Source organism: Lissotriton vulgaris, chromosome 9, assembly GCF_964263255.1.
Source record: "Lissotriton vulgaris chromosome 9, aLisVul1.2, whole genome shotgun sequence".
In the NCBI taxonomy this organism is placed as follows: Eukaryota; Metazoa; Chordata; class Amphibia; order Caudata; family Salamandridae; genus Lissotriton; species Lissotriton vulgaris.
In genome coordinates this window covers 349,020,050-349,036,733 of record NC_141697.1, presented here as the reverse complement: position 1 = coordinate 349,036,733, position 16,684 = coordinate 349,020,050, and the positions used below count along the sequence as shown (strand labels likewise).

Below are 16,684 nucleotides of genomic sequence, written 5' to 3'. Positions count from 1 at the left end.
TTTCCATGGTTATTCCTATTGTTAAGGCTCAAACTGAGAATCGCTCCAACAACCTGGAACCCAGCCATCTGGACTCTACCGTCTTTGAAACCTACCCTGCCAAGTGGTGCCACCCAAGTCCTAAACCCTGGGAAGTGCCCTGCCAGCTCATCTGTGGACCCAGCAGAAACAACATATCTCCTCTGTTTTGCAGCTCAAACTTGAAAGGAACCAATGCATTGTCTCTGCTGCAAAGGTTGTACAGATGCAAAGGACTCCGTGTCAACCCCACAGCTGCATCGGAACCCCCACCTATTCAAAGCTTTCTCGATGCAGGCCCTCACATCCTTTGTTGACTGCAGCCTCGACGATGACGCAGGTTCTCACATTGCAGCCTCACAGCTTCTCAGAAGTGACACCTAGCATCAACTGCAAAGCGCATACCCAAAACTGGACTTCGCAGCACAAGCCCTAATCAATGCTTCCTCAACAACAATGCAGGATCTCGCATCGGAGAACCTCAGAACCAACGCATCATCTCGGCTGTGCAGTGCATCCTTGCCACGGGAATTCACAACGCTCCACAAACCAAGGCTTAAGGTACTCTGTTCAGCGAGCCTAGATGGGTCCCTGTTGCCGACCTGCACTCAGACCTGCACTCTATTATGGCCTATCTGATCTTGTGACTTTTTTCCCAGTCCAGCACAACCAGATATCCACAATTGGTGCTTTGTGGTATTTGGTGCTTTTTTTGATTAATTTTTGAAAATTGAATATCTCTGGTTCTACTGATTGGATTTTTGTCATTTTGGTCTTGTTTTATTTATTAAAAAAATCACTCAATTATTTCTAAACCTGTTGTGGAATCATTTGGTGGTGTGTTTTCCCTGTGTTACTGTTTGAAGTGTTATACAAATACTTTCCACTTTCCATCTGAGTTAAGCCTGACCGCACTCTGCCAAGCCACCCTAGTGTTTGCTTGTGACTTCACCCTGAGAAGGACTGTGGTTGCTGCTTGACCAGGACTCACACCCTAGTCAACCTGTAACTCAATGTCCTACAACAATGAAAATGAGCAGTTAAGTAATGGAAAAGATGACGCAAGTCACAACCAAGACATGAGGTGAACATTCACATCCAAGAATGTTCCTGGAGAAGTATCCTCATTCTGTTAGCAATTACACAGAGGACAACTCACCCAGACCTGCCAAGCCATGCTGGCCATGCGGGTCTACAGAATGGAATAGGATGCTTGAACTAATCCGTCAGACGGCTACTATGACCCTTCTTGCAAGAGACTAAAGGTGATGTGAGCTCATGGGCAATGTCTGCAATGGCAGGTGTTGAACACTCATTGACCTGGGCAATGCCAGAATTGTCAGTCGTTACTAAACATTGCTTTTTCTCTCTGCCTTCCATTATGACTATCGAAGATCAAAACAAAACTCCTTGCCGCTAATCGGTGACACACTAGACCGCATACCCTAAAGGTGCAAGACAACAGGAAGCAATTGGCAGCAGGTGCGCACTCACTTCATAAATATCATCGTAGATTGGTTTTGGTTTGTTGTATGTCTGACGGATTCATCAAAAAAAAAAAGTACAGCTACTTCCGCAAAAAGAGAGACTGGAAAAAGGCTCTATCTTGGTGTCCTGGTCTGTAGGGAGTGAAAGGACTAAGGAATCAAAGAGTGGTGGAAATCAGCCGGAGAAGGGGTGCTGCCACTGAGAGCACAAGATCTGAAAGAAGGGCATAGAACGCCAGGTAACCTTCTTTATATGACGTCAATGGTTGGCACACTGAGTAATTACTAATGGGCCCATCAAATTCCGGGCGGGCATCGCTATCAAAAGTACATTGCAGGGAAGGCAGCATGTGCTGGCAAATCTGACTTTCATATTCCATTAACTCGAATAGGAATGGGTGCGTGTACTGTAAACTCGGGCCTGACCCCCGAATCTGCAATGAAAATATGTTTATTTACGAGCAATTTGTAAAGCGCTACATGCCACTTGAATACTGAGTGCCCGGGGAGACAGAGGGTCGGAGACAGTAGGGTGAAGGGATCAGGGATTTATTCCAGTTCTTGCTTAAGGAGAATTTCTGAGCAGTCTGCAAATAAATTAAATTAACTTTACATAATATTGTCAGAGAGGTTAGAGTGCAGTCAAGATAGAAACAGACAAGCTATGTTGACTGGGAGTCTCATGAGACTGAAGTTATGCAGAGGATGGATGTGAGTGATACTCACGGTACAAGGTGTTGAGCATAATTAATAAATGGTGTTGTTCTGACACTAAACTGTCCATGGCTGCCTTGTCAGGGTCTCCACTAGCCCAAGTAATTCTGTACATCAGACAGGGCGAATGTGACTTAAAGGTATCCAGAAAGCAAGGTGAAAGGCGCCACAGTTCGCATAAAGGTGCGATCTTAGGAGGAGGGGAGGAAGGAAATAGAAAATGGAAGAGGTATGAAAACATATATGCTCTGAAGGGCTAAACTGGAGGGAATTGGATGGTCAACAACATAAAGACTGTAGAGTAAGGCTGGTGATAGCATTCTATTCATATATGGTTCCAGTAACCCAAATGAGGATTCAGTGTCACCAATTAATTCAATATATTTCATAATGTGCACCACAAGAGTCTCATAGTATGGAGCCAATCACGTCTAAATGCATTACAGAAGACAACGTACACTATTGCATTAAATAGATAAATGTGCACAGTTTACAACACGTCTGGTAATACAACTGCACAAGAAATGTGTTTTCTGATAGAGTTTAGAAAGACAAAATAAACTAACAATACTATGAAGTCCCGGAGAATGGAATTTGTAGGAATAATGAAGAAATCCTTTTAGTGGCTGTCATTTGAAATGTGTCTATGGGTAAAGTTCGGGTTGAGGAATAATTCGCTAGAAGCATTACTCGTGTATAAAGTTTTAAGCCTCATACAAACCCGGCGTGCTCTGTTGTCCTCTCGTCTGCTGGACGAGGTATGTAAATGCGGCTCCTGGGCCTCATATTTTAACCGGCAGATCCGCATAATTCAGGGCTATGCTAATGAAATCGGCATTGTGTGAACCGCAGCACCTCCAGTCTTTGGAAATGCTATGCCTGCCAATTCCTCTGACAGGATAACAAACATCAGGAAGGGGGTCCCTGTCAGCCCTGTCAGAAATGGCCGAGACATTCGGCCCAGTTCACGTGAACTTCGAGGATTCCATTTTTTGTGATATCCTCCGTTTGAAATATGAATGACAGCATGCCCGCCTGCTCTGCATAATAATACTCGCTAACAATAGCTTTTGGCTTCACATTTGTCATTGGTTTAGAGAGGTGTGACATATGTCTTTGAGAAAGCCAACGTCCTTCCCTTCGGCACCTACCTTGGAATGCCAGGGCTCCTCTCGATGTGAGTTTTTTGACACATTCCAGATTAAGTGGTTACTTCTGCAGCGAATCTGTGAAGCACACGCCTTGCTCGGTAAATTGCCCTTAACTATACTTATGTTACCTCACAGTAGCAAATTAAGCCGCCCTAACTGCTGCATACCACAGTGTCGAGAAACGTAACACTGTCCTATAGGAATGTCGACTGTAGGACGCCGACTTCCACTCAGTGGCGTAACGAAACTTGAGGGGCCCCCCCTGCAAACTACATGGAGGCCCCCCACATTCTCCGAGCCATTCTAGAGCTCTCAGGCCAGCGACCCGCCATACTGCAGGGGATGCAGAGCTATTGTTATGCCACTGTCACCAAGGTTCATAACCATCCTGAAATCTAGGGGTCGAAATGTTGACTACAATCCTAGTACAGACTCTAGGGACACAACATATGACTAAACTTTGGTTCCGTTGGAGTCATGTACTGTTTTGGGAGCAGTTCTATCATGTATGGAAATGTACATAGGAATTTATATTGTTGTATTTATGTCACTTCTTTCCATGTCCCCTCTCCCACACTAATACACTCTATTTCCATCTTTCCATTCTTCTTACCACCTAGAGCACTGTGAATATTATTACATTTTTGTATATTTGTGCAGATACAAAGTTCATATCTGTGGAATATTCTAATTTGTTTTATTCCAGATATTACATGGCCAATATAAAATGAATTTTGAATAGTGGATATCAACCGTGTTGTTTGTTTTGATCTGTGCTGCTATGATCTTTGTTTAGATTAATTGTTCCACTGCCAAGACCACACTTTTTTGATACTGTAATTTACTGACCCTGGTCAGGTAGTATATATCGGTCAAACCCCTTTGTATATAACACTCTCAGAGCAAGTGCATACTTGCGAGGGTTTTCTGTCTTTTTAGAACCTCTTGGTTTTACCATGTCAGAGAGGGAAACACTGTCCTATACCGAAGAGTATATCAATAGCCTAATACAAAGTGAACTTACATCCACCTTCTTGTCGTCTAATACCCCCAACATAGATTTCTCTCTTGATGAGAAAATCAATAAATTAGAACGGCTTGATAAGAAATTGATATGCACCAGACTACATGGTCAGTTTATTAACAAAATATCTTCAGGAGAACATAATTCCATCAGGATTACAGGTACGCAATGAACCTGCCATCTTCGTAGACCATCCGAAGTTCAAAGAGGGATTTAGCTACGTAGCGAACAATTGCTCTCGCCACTGGATGGTGTTGGGCATTGAGACCGCACTTGAGCAGGTCTCAAAACTGACGAAAGAGATCGAAGATTTACGTTTCTAATTAAACGGGGACTCCGCATTGACAAACGCGAAAGAAACTTTAGAGAAGCTGGATAAAACCATCAAGGAGTTTGAAACTATAACTCAAACAAAAAAGCTTGATAAGCTAGCCAAAGACGTTAGTTATTACGGCAAAAAAGCCACATATCCTTATCTCCAAGAGGATTATTACAAACAAGACAACCAAGGCCGATTCTCTAATAGAGGCAGAGGAGGCTACAGGGGACACCGACGTCCTACGATTTTTTCTGATTCCTAGTGCAGCTCTGCAAGTGACCACGAACAGGCGGAACCCAGTACCGGATACCAACAGCAAGAACCATGGTACCAACCACAAGGACAATACCACCAGGGGTTTCCTTTTTTAGAAGATACCCAGTGGAGACCACCCAGGGGCACAGGACATGCTTGGAACAGAGCACCAAGACGCGGACAGAACCAGCAGACATGGGACATGGCCCAATTTCGAGGACAGAACACCAAACAAGTCTGGTTCCAGGCAGAGAACCACGGGGAGATAAGCAACAGACAGAAAACATACAGGTGGTAGCTCCCATTGAGAGTCCTGTCATTAACCTCCCGAACCACACACTAACTGAGGATGAGGCTAAGGTGTTATCCAAAGGACTATCATTTGTTCCCACCTCCTATCCTAACCGTTTTAATGTGAAGGCGGAACTCCATAGATTCTTCCGGAAAGTACGTCTCTGACATTTTTACAGGGATTGCTCTTCACAACTACCAACTTCAACCACGGGATTATGACCACCATCCACATATATGCCAACAAGCCAAATGATGTCACATAAAATCCTTACATTTGAAAGTGTTGTTGCAAGAGACATCATGAAGGCGTGCCTAACGAAATCCTATGTCACAGAATATTTCCAAAGGAGAGAGAACAGCACTCCACACACTCAAGGACAACAAGACAATTGTGATCAAACCAGCGGACAAGGGTGGGGCCATTGTCATTCAGAACACTGGTGACTATAAGGACGAGATATATTCCCAGCTGAATGATGGTGTCAGCTACAAGCCTGTCTCGAAAGACCCCACAAATGAGATTAGGAAACTTATACATACTATTACTACGGAAGGGCGAGATGCAGGCTTCTTATCTGAACACGAGTACAACTACCTTAATAATACTCAATCACGTACCCCGACAATTTATACACTACCTAAGGTACATAAGAACATGGAGAAACCACCGGGGAGACCCATTATCTCTGGGTGTGGCTCCTTACTTGAGCCATTATGCAAGTACGTGGATGTCTTCCTAAAACCCTTGGCAGAAGGTACTACAACTTATATTCGGGACACAATGGAAATGATCAACATGGTTTAGAATTTAATCCAGAAACACACATATTGGCAACCCTTGATATCCAATCGTTATATACGAGTATACCACAAAGGCATGCCCTTGAGATCATCAGAGAAACTTTGGAGAGAAGACCACAACCCTCCTATGTACCTACAGACTTTATATTGAAATTAATTGAAGTAGCCATGATGTACAATTTTTTTACCTTCCAAAATAACTAACATATTCAAACGAAGGGCGTAGCAATGGGGGAGGCCTTCGCCCCAGATCTGGTGATTGTCTATATGAGCTGTTTTGAAGATGAACATGTCTTGTCAGACAGGAACCCTTATAAACTCAACATCATTAAATGGTGCAGGTACATTGATGACATCCTTTTCATCTGGGCAGGTGATGAAGGAGGATTAAAGGATTTCTTTGACTGGTTGAATACCTGCTCAGAGGACATTAAGTTCACAATGACCTGGGACAGAAATACCATTGACGTCCTTGATATCTCAATAAAGACACTTGGGAATCACCTACACACCACATTATATAGGAAACCGGCTGAAAGGAACTCTCTATTAAGATATACGAGCCATCATAATAGAAGCTTGAGAGACAATTTGCCATTCGGGCAATTCCTTCGAATTCGAAGGAACTGTACATTAAAAGATGATTATTTTAGGGAGTCTGACAATTTGATTACCCGCTTACTCGAAAGAGGATACCCCCAGAGGCTCGTCACCCGAGCCAGGAAGAGAGCATGGCACCAAAACCGTGAAACATTATTATCAACTAAGACGCCACGCCAAAATAGAAAAAGAATGATATGTGCGACTACTTTCTGCACGCACAGCAATATTTAAAAAAAAAATTAATGGACACTGGAAACTCATATCGGATGAACTAGGAATCCTGGAACCACGAATTCATGCCTTTAAGAACGCAAAGATCATACGTGATCATGTTGTACACTCTTTCCTTGAGTGCCCACCTAATCCCACGATACAATCTATGTGGAACCTTCCAGATATAGCAGGACACTTCAAGTGCTCACACTGCAAGGCTTACAAAATGACGATAGAGACAAAGAAATTCTCATACAGAAACCATGATATTGAAATGAGAAACCACAGCAACTGTAACAGCAAGAACGTCATTTAAGCCATCATATATCCATGTAATCTAATTTATGTGGGCCATACTCAGCAGATGGTCAAAACAAGAATCCTGCAACATTGCAGTCGGTTTCGGAGCACCACTGGTAGAACATTTCGCACAACATTCTCATACTCCTGAATCCATGAAATGGGTGGTCTTAGAGAAAGTTACACTGGGACCCAGGGGTGGTGACATAGGTTCACTTCTCAATGTCAGGGAATGTAAAATGATATATCTACTGGACACTGTTAAGAATGGGCTCAATGAGTTGGAATGCAATATCACACAAATGGCTAGTCTGTTAATAGAGTGAGCTTGTAGATCCTGTAACGTCCGATACATTAGGGTTTGCACTCATGGTTGCTTGGTCATATTCACACAACATATTAGAGTTACATGAATGTTCAGCCACATTTTATTGTGAAGCATTGCAGATAATAATCTGTAAATAGGGCTATATGTACAGTGATTACCAATCGGTTTTGTCCGGAGTGAAGTCTTTCTTTCATTTCTTTTCCATCTTTTTCTGTGTTCTGCAAATGGTACATGTAAAATACGGTTATTATTAAGTATGCACCTTTATTACTATAACTATTGTGATTATCCCAGATTCGAGTCTACAATTGAATATGGCATTTACATCTCGAGTTACTTGTAGTCCCTTGATCGCTTTCGGCAAACCAACATGTGCTGTCCCTGCCTCCCGCTCTAATCACGTGTTTACGCGTCTTGGCGTCCTCGCGGACGTCTCCTTCTTAATGGAGTATTTTGGCACTGATCCGGTTTCCCTACTTTGAAGCGATACGATTATCCAAGGTGAGCGCTCCTCTTGTTTTGCCGTTACTAGTTCAAATCGCCTTTTGCCAATCCTAGTCGATATTGACTTTTACGACATTATGTACATTAGGAGTGATGCGAGTTTTAAATGTTTTAATATTTTCTATCGTGACACCCCTTTGAATTCATGCTGTTAGAGCCTACTACTGTTTATTGAACGGTGTCCATTTGGGCCTACATACATTTACATCCGCCTAGGCCTTCAATAATTTGTGTCGGCCTTCAGAACCCTGTGTTGGATTCGCCCACACAACTACGAGTAACCCTTTACCACCCTCTCGGTTTGTCCTTCTAGACTTAGTACATTAATGTTACCTGCAACTGCGGCCACATTGTAAATACATAACGCCTGTGTGATACCGCATGATGTATCTCCTGTACTACATGACCATTCTGGTTATTTACCTTATGAATATTGGGCATCTTTTCCTTTTCTTAAAGGTGCTGTTGATTGGATCACTCTGACTGTAAGCAGAACAAGCTGCAGTTACTCCTCCACAATTGTGGCTCTGATTGCTTCGAGTCCCCTGTTGTTGATCACTCTTCGAGAGTGTCAACCAAAAAGGAGTAAGTTATATATCCATTGATGTCAACTACGACTGTAAGTCTCCCAGTCTACCACCGGTACTTAGGATCTCTTTCCTTCCCCACAGGAGCGTTATGAAGCCCCAATCTCCTATTGAATACGCCGGATTGGTCCTCCGTTACCTCTACATAAGTAGGTATTCTTACCTCAGCCTTTGGCAGCACACACATATTTGTAAATATTTCCTTCACATATTTCTTGTCCCCCACAGGTGCTCGTACAGTCCTGATGAAGACCCTACCTCAAGGTCCATAACCATCCTGAAATCTAGGGGTCGAAACATCGACTACAATCCTAGTACAGACTCTAGGGACACAACATATGACTAAACTTTGGTTCCGTTGGAGTCATGTACTGTTTTGGGAACAGTTCTATCATGTATGGAAATGTACATAGGCATTTATATTGATGTATTTATGTCACTTCTTTCCATGGCCCCTCTCCCACACTAATACATTTCCATCTTTCCATTCTTCTTACCACTGAGAGCAATGTGAATATTATTACACTTTTGTATAATTGTGCAGATACAAAGTTAATATTTGTGGAATTTTATAATTTGCTTTATTCCAGATATGACATGGTCAATATAAAATGAATTTTGAATAGTGGATATCAACCGCATACTCACTTGTGTTGTTTGTTTTGATCTGTCCTGCTATGATCTTTGTTTAGATTAATTGTTCCACTGCCAAGACCACACTTTTTTGGTACTGTCACCAATACAACCGTTATAAGTAACACTGGATGGTGGAGTTAAAGGTTGGGCTTAGTCTGCCAGCAGGCTATCATACGTGGTAGTCCATTCATTACAGGGTCCCTGCCATCGGTAGACTGGGGAAGTTTGCCCAATGTTAGGTGGGTTTCCTGATGCAGACTCCTGTCATTATATACAACATCGGGTCCACTCATCCTTCAGTTTTGACAAAAGTGCATCCACTACTCCTTCTCGTTTCCGTTTTAAAACATTAGACAAAGCGGCAATGCAGTATTTCAAAAGCAGATGTAACTACAAAGAGCACATTTTGATAATACATTTTTATTAGTAGACAATAGCAATCTTAAGAGGCATTGCATAGCTTCATACACACTTTGACCCCAATTCCATCACAGTCTCTCTCTCTCTCTGAGTCAGTCAGTCTCTCTCTCTCTCTCAGTCAGTCAGTCTATCTCTCTCTGTCATTCAGTCTCTCTCAGTCAGTCAGTCTCCCCCAGTCAGTCAGTCAGTCTGTCAGTCAGTCAGTCTCTCTCTCTCTCTCTCTCTCTCTGTCAGTCTGTCAGTCAGTCGGTCTCTCTCTCTCTTTCTGTCAGTCGGTCTATGTCAGTCAGTCTCTCTCTCTCTCTGTCAGTCAGTCTCTCTCTCTCTCAGTCAGTCAGTCTCTCTCTCTCTCTCAGTCAGTCAGTCTATCTCTCTCTGTCATTCAGTCTCTCTCAGTCAGTCAGTCTCTCTCAGTCAGTCAGTCAGTCTGACAGTCAGTCAGTCAGTCTGACAGTCAGTCGGTCTCTCTCTCTCTGTCAGTCTCTCTCAGCCAGTCCCTATCTCTGTCAGATTCTCTCTCAGTCTCTCTCTCTCAGTCAGTCTGTCAGTCAGTCAGTCTCTCTCTCTCTGTCAGTCTCCCTCAGCCGGTCCCTATCTCTGTCAGATTCTCTCTCAGTCTCTCTCTCTCAGTCAGTCTCTCTCCCTGTCAGTCCCTCTGTCTGTCAGTCCCTCTGTTTGTCAGTCTCTCTATCAGTCCCTCTCTCTGTCAGTCTCTCTATCTCTCTCTTTCTGTCAGTCAGTCTCTCCCTTTCTGTCAGTCAGTCTCTCACAGTCTCTCTCTGTCAGTTTCTCTCAGTCAGTCAGTCTCTCTCATTCAGTCAGCCAGTCTCTCTCTATCAGTCAGTCTCTCTCTCTCTTTGTCAGTCAGCCTCTCTCTGTCAGTCTCTCTCTCTGTCAGTCAGTCTCTCTCTCTCTGTCAGAGTCTTACTCTCTCTCTCTCTCTGTCAATCTCTCTCTGTCAATCTCTCTTTGTCAGTCAGTCTCTCTCTCAGTCAGTCTCTCTCTGTCAGTCTCTCTCTCAATCAGTCTCTCTCAGTCAGTCTCTCTTACTTAGTCAGTCAGTCTCTCTCTTAGTCAGTCTCTCTCTTAGCCAGTCTCTCTCTTAGTTAGTCTCCCTCTCTGTCAGTCCCTCTCTCTGTCAGTCTCTCTCTCAGCCTCTCTCTCTTAGTCTCTCTCTCTCAGTCTCTCTCTCTCAGTCAGTCAGTGTTCCAGACAGTCTCTCTCTCCCTCTGTCAGTCTCTCTCAGTCAGTCATTCTCTCTCTCTCACAGTCAGCCAGTCTCTCTCAGTCAGTCTCTCTCTCTCTCAGTCAGTGACTCTCTCTGTCAGTCAGTCTCTCTCTCTGTCAGTCAGTCTCTCCGTCAGTCAGTCTCTCTCTGTGAGTCTCTCTCCTCAGTCAGTCTCTCTCTGTCAGTCAGTCTCTCTCTCTGTCGGTCAGTCTCTCTTTCTCTGTCAGTCTCTCAGTCTCTCTCTCTCTCTCTCTCTCTCTCGGTCAGTCAGTCTCTCTCTCTCTCAGTCAGTCTCTCTCTCTCTCAGCCAGTCTCTCTCTCTCTCAGTCAGTCTCTCTCTCTCTTAGTCTCTCTCTCTGTCAGTCAGTCAGCCTCTCTCTCTCCCAGTCAGTCAGTCTCTCTCAGTCAGTCATTCTCTCTCTACCTCAGTCAGTCAGTCTCTCTCTCTGTCAGTCAGTCTCTGTCAGTCAGTCAGTCTCTGTCAGTCAGTCAGCCTCTCTCAGTCAGTCAGGTTCTCTCTCTGTCAATCTCTCTCTCAGTCAGTCTCTCTCTCTCAGTCTGCCTCTCTCAGTCAGCCTCTCTCAGTCAGTCAGTCTCTCTCACAGTCAATCAGTCTATCTCTGTCAGTCAGTCTCTGCCTCTCTCTCCCAGTCTCTCTCTCTCTCAGTCAGTATCTCTCTACCTCAGTCAGTCAGTCTCTTTCAGTCAGTCAGTTTCTCTCTCTCTGTCAGTCAGTCTCACTCTCAATCAGTCTCTCTCTGTCAGTCAGTAAGTCACTCTCTCAATCAGCCAGTCTCTCTCTCTCAGTCAGTCAGTCTCTCGGTCAGTCAGTATTCAGTCTCTGAGTCAGTCAGTCAGTCTCTACTCTCTCTCCACTCTCTCCATTCTCTCTACCCATTCTCTCACTCAACTCTGTCCACTCTATATCTACTGTCTCTCTCTCCACTCTCTCGCCACTGTCTCTCCACTGTCTCTCCACTGTCTCTCTCTCCACTTTCTCTCTCTCTCTCTCTCTCCAATCTCTCTCCACTCTCTCGCCACCGTCTCCCTCCACTGTATCCCTCCACTCTCTCTCTCCTCTCTCTTCACTCTCTCGCCCCATCCTCTCTCCATTCTCTCTCTCTACTCTCTCTCCTCTCTCTCTCTCTTTCTCTACTGTCTCTCTCCACTGTCTCTCTCCACTCAATCTCTACTCTCTCTTCACTTTCTCTCTCTCCACTCTCTCTCTACTCTCTCCCTCTCCACTGTCTCCCTCCACTCTCTCTCCACTCTCTCTCCACTCTCTCTCTCTTTCTCTCCACTCTCTCTATCTACTCTCTCTCCACTCTCTCTCTCTCCAATATCTCCACTCTCTCTCTCCACTCTTTCTCTCTCCAATCTCTCTCCACTCTCTCTCTCTCCACTCTCTCTCGCTCACTCTCTCCACTGTCTCTCCAGGCTCTCTCCACTCTCTCTCCACTCTCTCTCTCTCTCCACTGTCTATCTCCACACTCTCTCTCTACTCTCTCCACTGTCTCTCTCCACTCTTTCTCTCCACTCTCTCCACTCTCTCTCTCTCTCCACTCTCTCTCTCTCCACTCTCTCTCTCTCCCTCACAAAGTAGTGTGCGTTCCATGGGCGTCCGCAGAAATGTTTCCAGGGGGAGGCATATTTTTAACTTCATCATCATCCCCCTTGCACCCTTCTCCCCTCTGCCTTGCACCCTTCTCGCCCTCCCTGTTGCACCCTTCTCCCCCTCCCCCTTGCACCCTTCTCCCCCTCCCCCTTGTACCCTACTCCACCTCCGCCTTGCACCCTTTTCTACCTTGCACAATTCTACCCTCTGCCTTGCACCATTCTCCCATCCCCCTTGCACCCTTCTCCTCCTCCCCTTCTACCCTACTCCACCTCCGCCTTGCACCCTTTTCTACCTTGCACCATTCTCCCCTCTGCAATGCACCATTCTCCACTCTGCCTTGCAACCTTCTCCTCTCTGCCTTGCACCCTACCCCACCTCCGCCTTGCACCCTTCTCCTCTCTGCCTTGCACCCTACTCCACCTCCGCCTTGCACCTTTTTCTGCCTTGCACCATTCTCCCCTCTACCTTATACCCTTCTCCCCTCTGCCTTACACCCTTCTCCCCTCTGCCTTGTACCCTTCTCCCCTCCGCCTTGCACCCTTCTCTACCTTGCACTTTTCTCCCCTCTGCCTTGCACCCTTCTCCTCTCTGCCTTGCACCCTTCTCCCCTCTGCCTTGCACCATTCTACCCTCTGCCTTGCACCCTTCTCACCCTCTGCCTTGCACCCTTTTCTACCTTACACCATTCTCCCCTCTGCCTTGCACCCTTCTCCTCTCTGCCTTGCACCCTTCTCCTCTCTGCCTTGCACCCTTCTCCTCTCTGCCCTGCACCCTTCTCCCCTCTGCCTTGCACCCTTCTCCTCCTCCCCATTGCACCCTTCTACCCCTCCCTGTTGCACCCTTCTCCCCTCTGCCTTGCACCCTTCTCCCCTCCGCCTTGCAACCTTTTCTACCTTGCACCCTTCTCCTCTCGGCCTTGTGCCCTTCTCCTCTCTGCCTTGCACCATTCTCCCCTCTGCTTTGCACCCTTCTCCCCTCTGCCTTGCACCCTTCTCCCCTCTGCCTTGCACTCTTCTTCGCCTTGCACCCTTCTCTACCTTGCACCCTTCTCCCCTCTGCCTTTGCACCCTTCTCCCCTCTGCCTTGCACCCTTCTCCTCTCTGCCTTGCACCCTTCTCCTCTCTGCCTTGCACCCTTCTCTTCTCTGCCTTGTACCCTTCTCCCCTCTGCCTTGCACCCTTCTCCTCTCTGCCTTGTACCCCTCTCCTCTCAGCCTTGCACACTTCTCCTCTCTGCCTTGCACACTTCTCCACTCTGCCTTGCACGGTTCTCCCGTCTGCCTTGCACCCGTCTTCCCCTCCACCTTGCACCCTTCTCTACCTTGCACCCTTCTCCTCTCTGCCTTGCACCCTTTTCCCCTCTACCTTGCACCCTTCTCCCCCTCCGCCTTGCACCCTTCTCTATCTTGCACCCTCCTCCCCTCCGCCAAGCACCGTTCTCCCCTCTGCCTTGCTCCCTTCTCCCCACCGCCTTGCACCCTTCTCTACCTTGCACCCTTCTCCTATCTGCTTTGCATTCTTCTCGTCTCTGCTTTGCACTTTTCTCCTCTCAGCCTTGCATCCTTCTCCCCTCTGCCTTCCACCCTTCTCCTCTCTGCCTTGCACCCTTCTCCTCTCAACCTTGCACCCTTCTCCCCTCTGCCTTGCACCATTCTCTACCTTGTACCCTTTTCCTCTCTGCCTTGCACCCTTCTCCTCTCTACCTTGCGCCCTTCTCCTCTCTGCCTTGCGCCCTTCTCCTCTCTGCCTTGCACCCTTCTGTTCTCTGCCTTGTACCCTTCTCCCCTCTGCCTTGCACCCTTCTCCTCTCTGCCTTGCACCCTTCTCCCCCTCCGCCTTGCACCCTTCGCTACCTTGCACCCTTCTCCTCTCTGCCTTGCACCCTTCTCCCCCTCCGCCTTGCACCCTTCTCTACCTTGCACCCTTCTCCTCTCTTAGAACTGTTTTGGGACTTTTCTGACTCTAGTAACTAAAGAAGTGCAATTTGTGAATAGCAATGGTCTTACTCTTTTTGGGTGGGAGCATGTCCTTCCCTAAACCCCTCCCTAGCCCCTAATTACTGAGCCCTAAACCCCTCTCACTTATTCACAAATAATCCTCAGCCACTCCCCACTGTCCTTCCCATGTTTACTACTACAATATTGGCTACATGTGCAGAGATCTCTACAGTTAGAGGAAAACTCTTTAAGAAATCGCTATTTGAGAATCGCAAATGGGTATGTATGTACAAAATATATTGCGAAGTTGAGTTCTTTAAGTGCTCATAACTCCTGGCTTCTAAGGAAGAGCGGTGTTCGAGGCCAAAACAAAATCAAAACATTGGCAACTAAATTTTTTCCAATCTGCACAGAATGAGAGCACTGAATGGGAATAACAGCAAGAAGGAGAGTCTAAGTTTAGTAAAACAGCACTCTTTAGAGGTAACTGAGTACACATAACAACAAAGACGACGTGGTACTTACCCCTGGCCCACAAGCGATCATCTGTTTGTTTAGAATTGTGGACTCTGCAAGCTTTGTTCCAACATCTGCGCAAATAAACTGATAGGAAATTGAAAAGAAATTCGTGTTTTAGAGAAATCTTGAGAACTGTGATAAGTTAAGCAATTTAGAAAACATGCAATCAAAATTATTTGTCAAACTTTACATTGAATTCGCACATACACATATGATAGTACATGGTTTAAATAGTGGTTCCTGTAGAAAGGGATGATCAGCATGTACATTTGTAATATATACATAGTGTCCCCATAATTACACATAATTACATATCAAGCATGAAGAGGGGGGGGTCAAAGAAGTGTTCTGGAATGTAGAGCTTCGTGTGAACACAGTAATATTATGATGTATGTTAAAAGAGCTATGGAAGAGCTGGTTATGACTCTTCCAGCAGCAAAGCAAAACAAGAAAAAATAGCATAAATGTTGGTTATGTACATGTGCTAATTACTAAGGAGTATTATTGGTAATTCTTGACAAATAAACATTATTAAAGCCACCCAGTGCCTAATTTAGAGTTTGGCAGCTGCTCCACCAAACCTGTGGTTCCCGCACTCTGCCTTCAGACTGGGTTTACAATGGTTGTGCCTTAGCTGGATTGGCAGTTCGGGCTGGACTGTTCCCATGAGGCACAGGGTCAGACTGATTTGCATATGGCCATGTCTGAACTGGGGTGGTGTGGAGAGCAAAAAAACGATGGATTTGGGCCCAGATCTCTGTACTGGGGTGAATGTATGACATTGTTCTGCATTTTGTCCATCAACTGTGGTTTTTGCAATTAGCTGGATTCCGCAGCATAGAACTTTGACTTGAAGACCCATCTGCCACAGACTCATCTGGTCACAATGATGGACTCCCTGTACTCTTTAAGGCAGTGCAACCCTCACTAGATTACCTTGCTGAGGATGGCCATGCAAAGTATGGCACTCCCAGCCAGGGAAAACCACCAATGGCCTCCATGCGCAGAGAGGAATTTCTGTGTGTGTCAGGGGCACTGATTATTTTGTTTTTAAAGAGCATTTTTTCGCTTTTAGATTTTATTCTTGAAAAACAAAAACGTTTGCCAAAGAGATGCAACAAACATGGCTCCCTCTCCACTAACCTTTGTGGCTTCAGACCAAGCGCCTCAATGGGCAGTTGCCCTCAAGGTTTAGAGATCCCATCTGATGTTGAGGGACATCTACATAGGGCAGGTGGTCCTTGACAAGGTCAGTGGAGGCCATAACAACCTAATGAACTCACAGGTATCTTGATCAAATTCTCATATTTTATTTGTAAACACATGCTTCATTTGGTAAGTTTGGTTGTAGCCTTAAAGGCATAGATACTACTCCTTGCTACCCACAATCCACGTCTCCAGAGACCCGCGGAATAGAGTCACCTGGCTCTGTCTTTCTTGTGAAATAAATCCCTTTTTCTTGCCCTTTGCTCAAACATTCACTCTTCATAGGTAATGATGCAGTTTCATGAAATGTAAGCCTCCCCTTTTTTGTAAATACAAAAATGTGCAATTTAATCAAGATTTATAGATACTTTAATACCACGAGGTACCTCATTACAGATTTCTGAGGGAACTGAAAATGAAAGTTTCTGTCCTTTGGGAATCACAAGTTGTGAAGCAGTATGACTGGTCTGGCGTTTTTCACCCAGGCATTCTGCCTGCTGAAAACATGCAAAATGTTCGGTGA

General features: G+C 45.5%; 1 protein-coding gene across 1 annotated transcript in view; it reads right to left on the bottom strand.

The window, feature by feature from the left end:
* The window catches only part of UNC79 (unc-79 subunit of NALCN channel complex), a 644,685-nt gene that overhangs the window by 74,509 nt on the left and 553,492 nt on the right, over positions 1-16,684 (bottom strand). Inside the window, exon 45 of the mRNA XM_086937713.1 lies at positions 14,962-15,039. Within this exon, the coding sequence (XP_086793839.1) occupies positions 14,962-15,039 (78 nt within the window). The remainder of the gene's footprint in view (positions 1-14,961; positions 15,040-16,684) is intronic.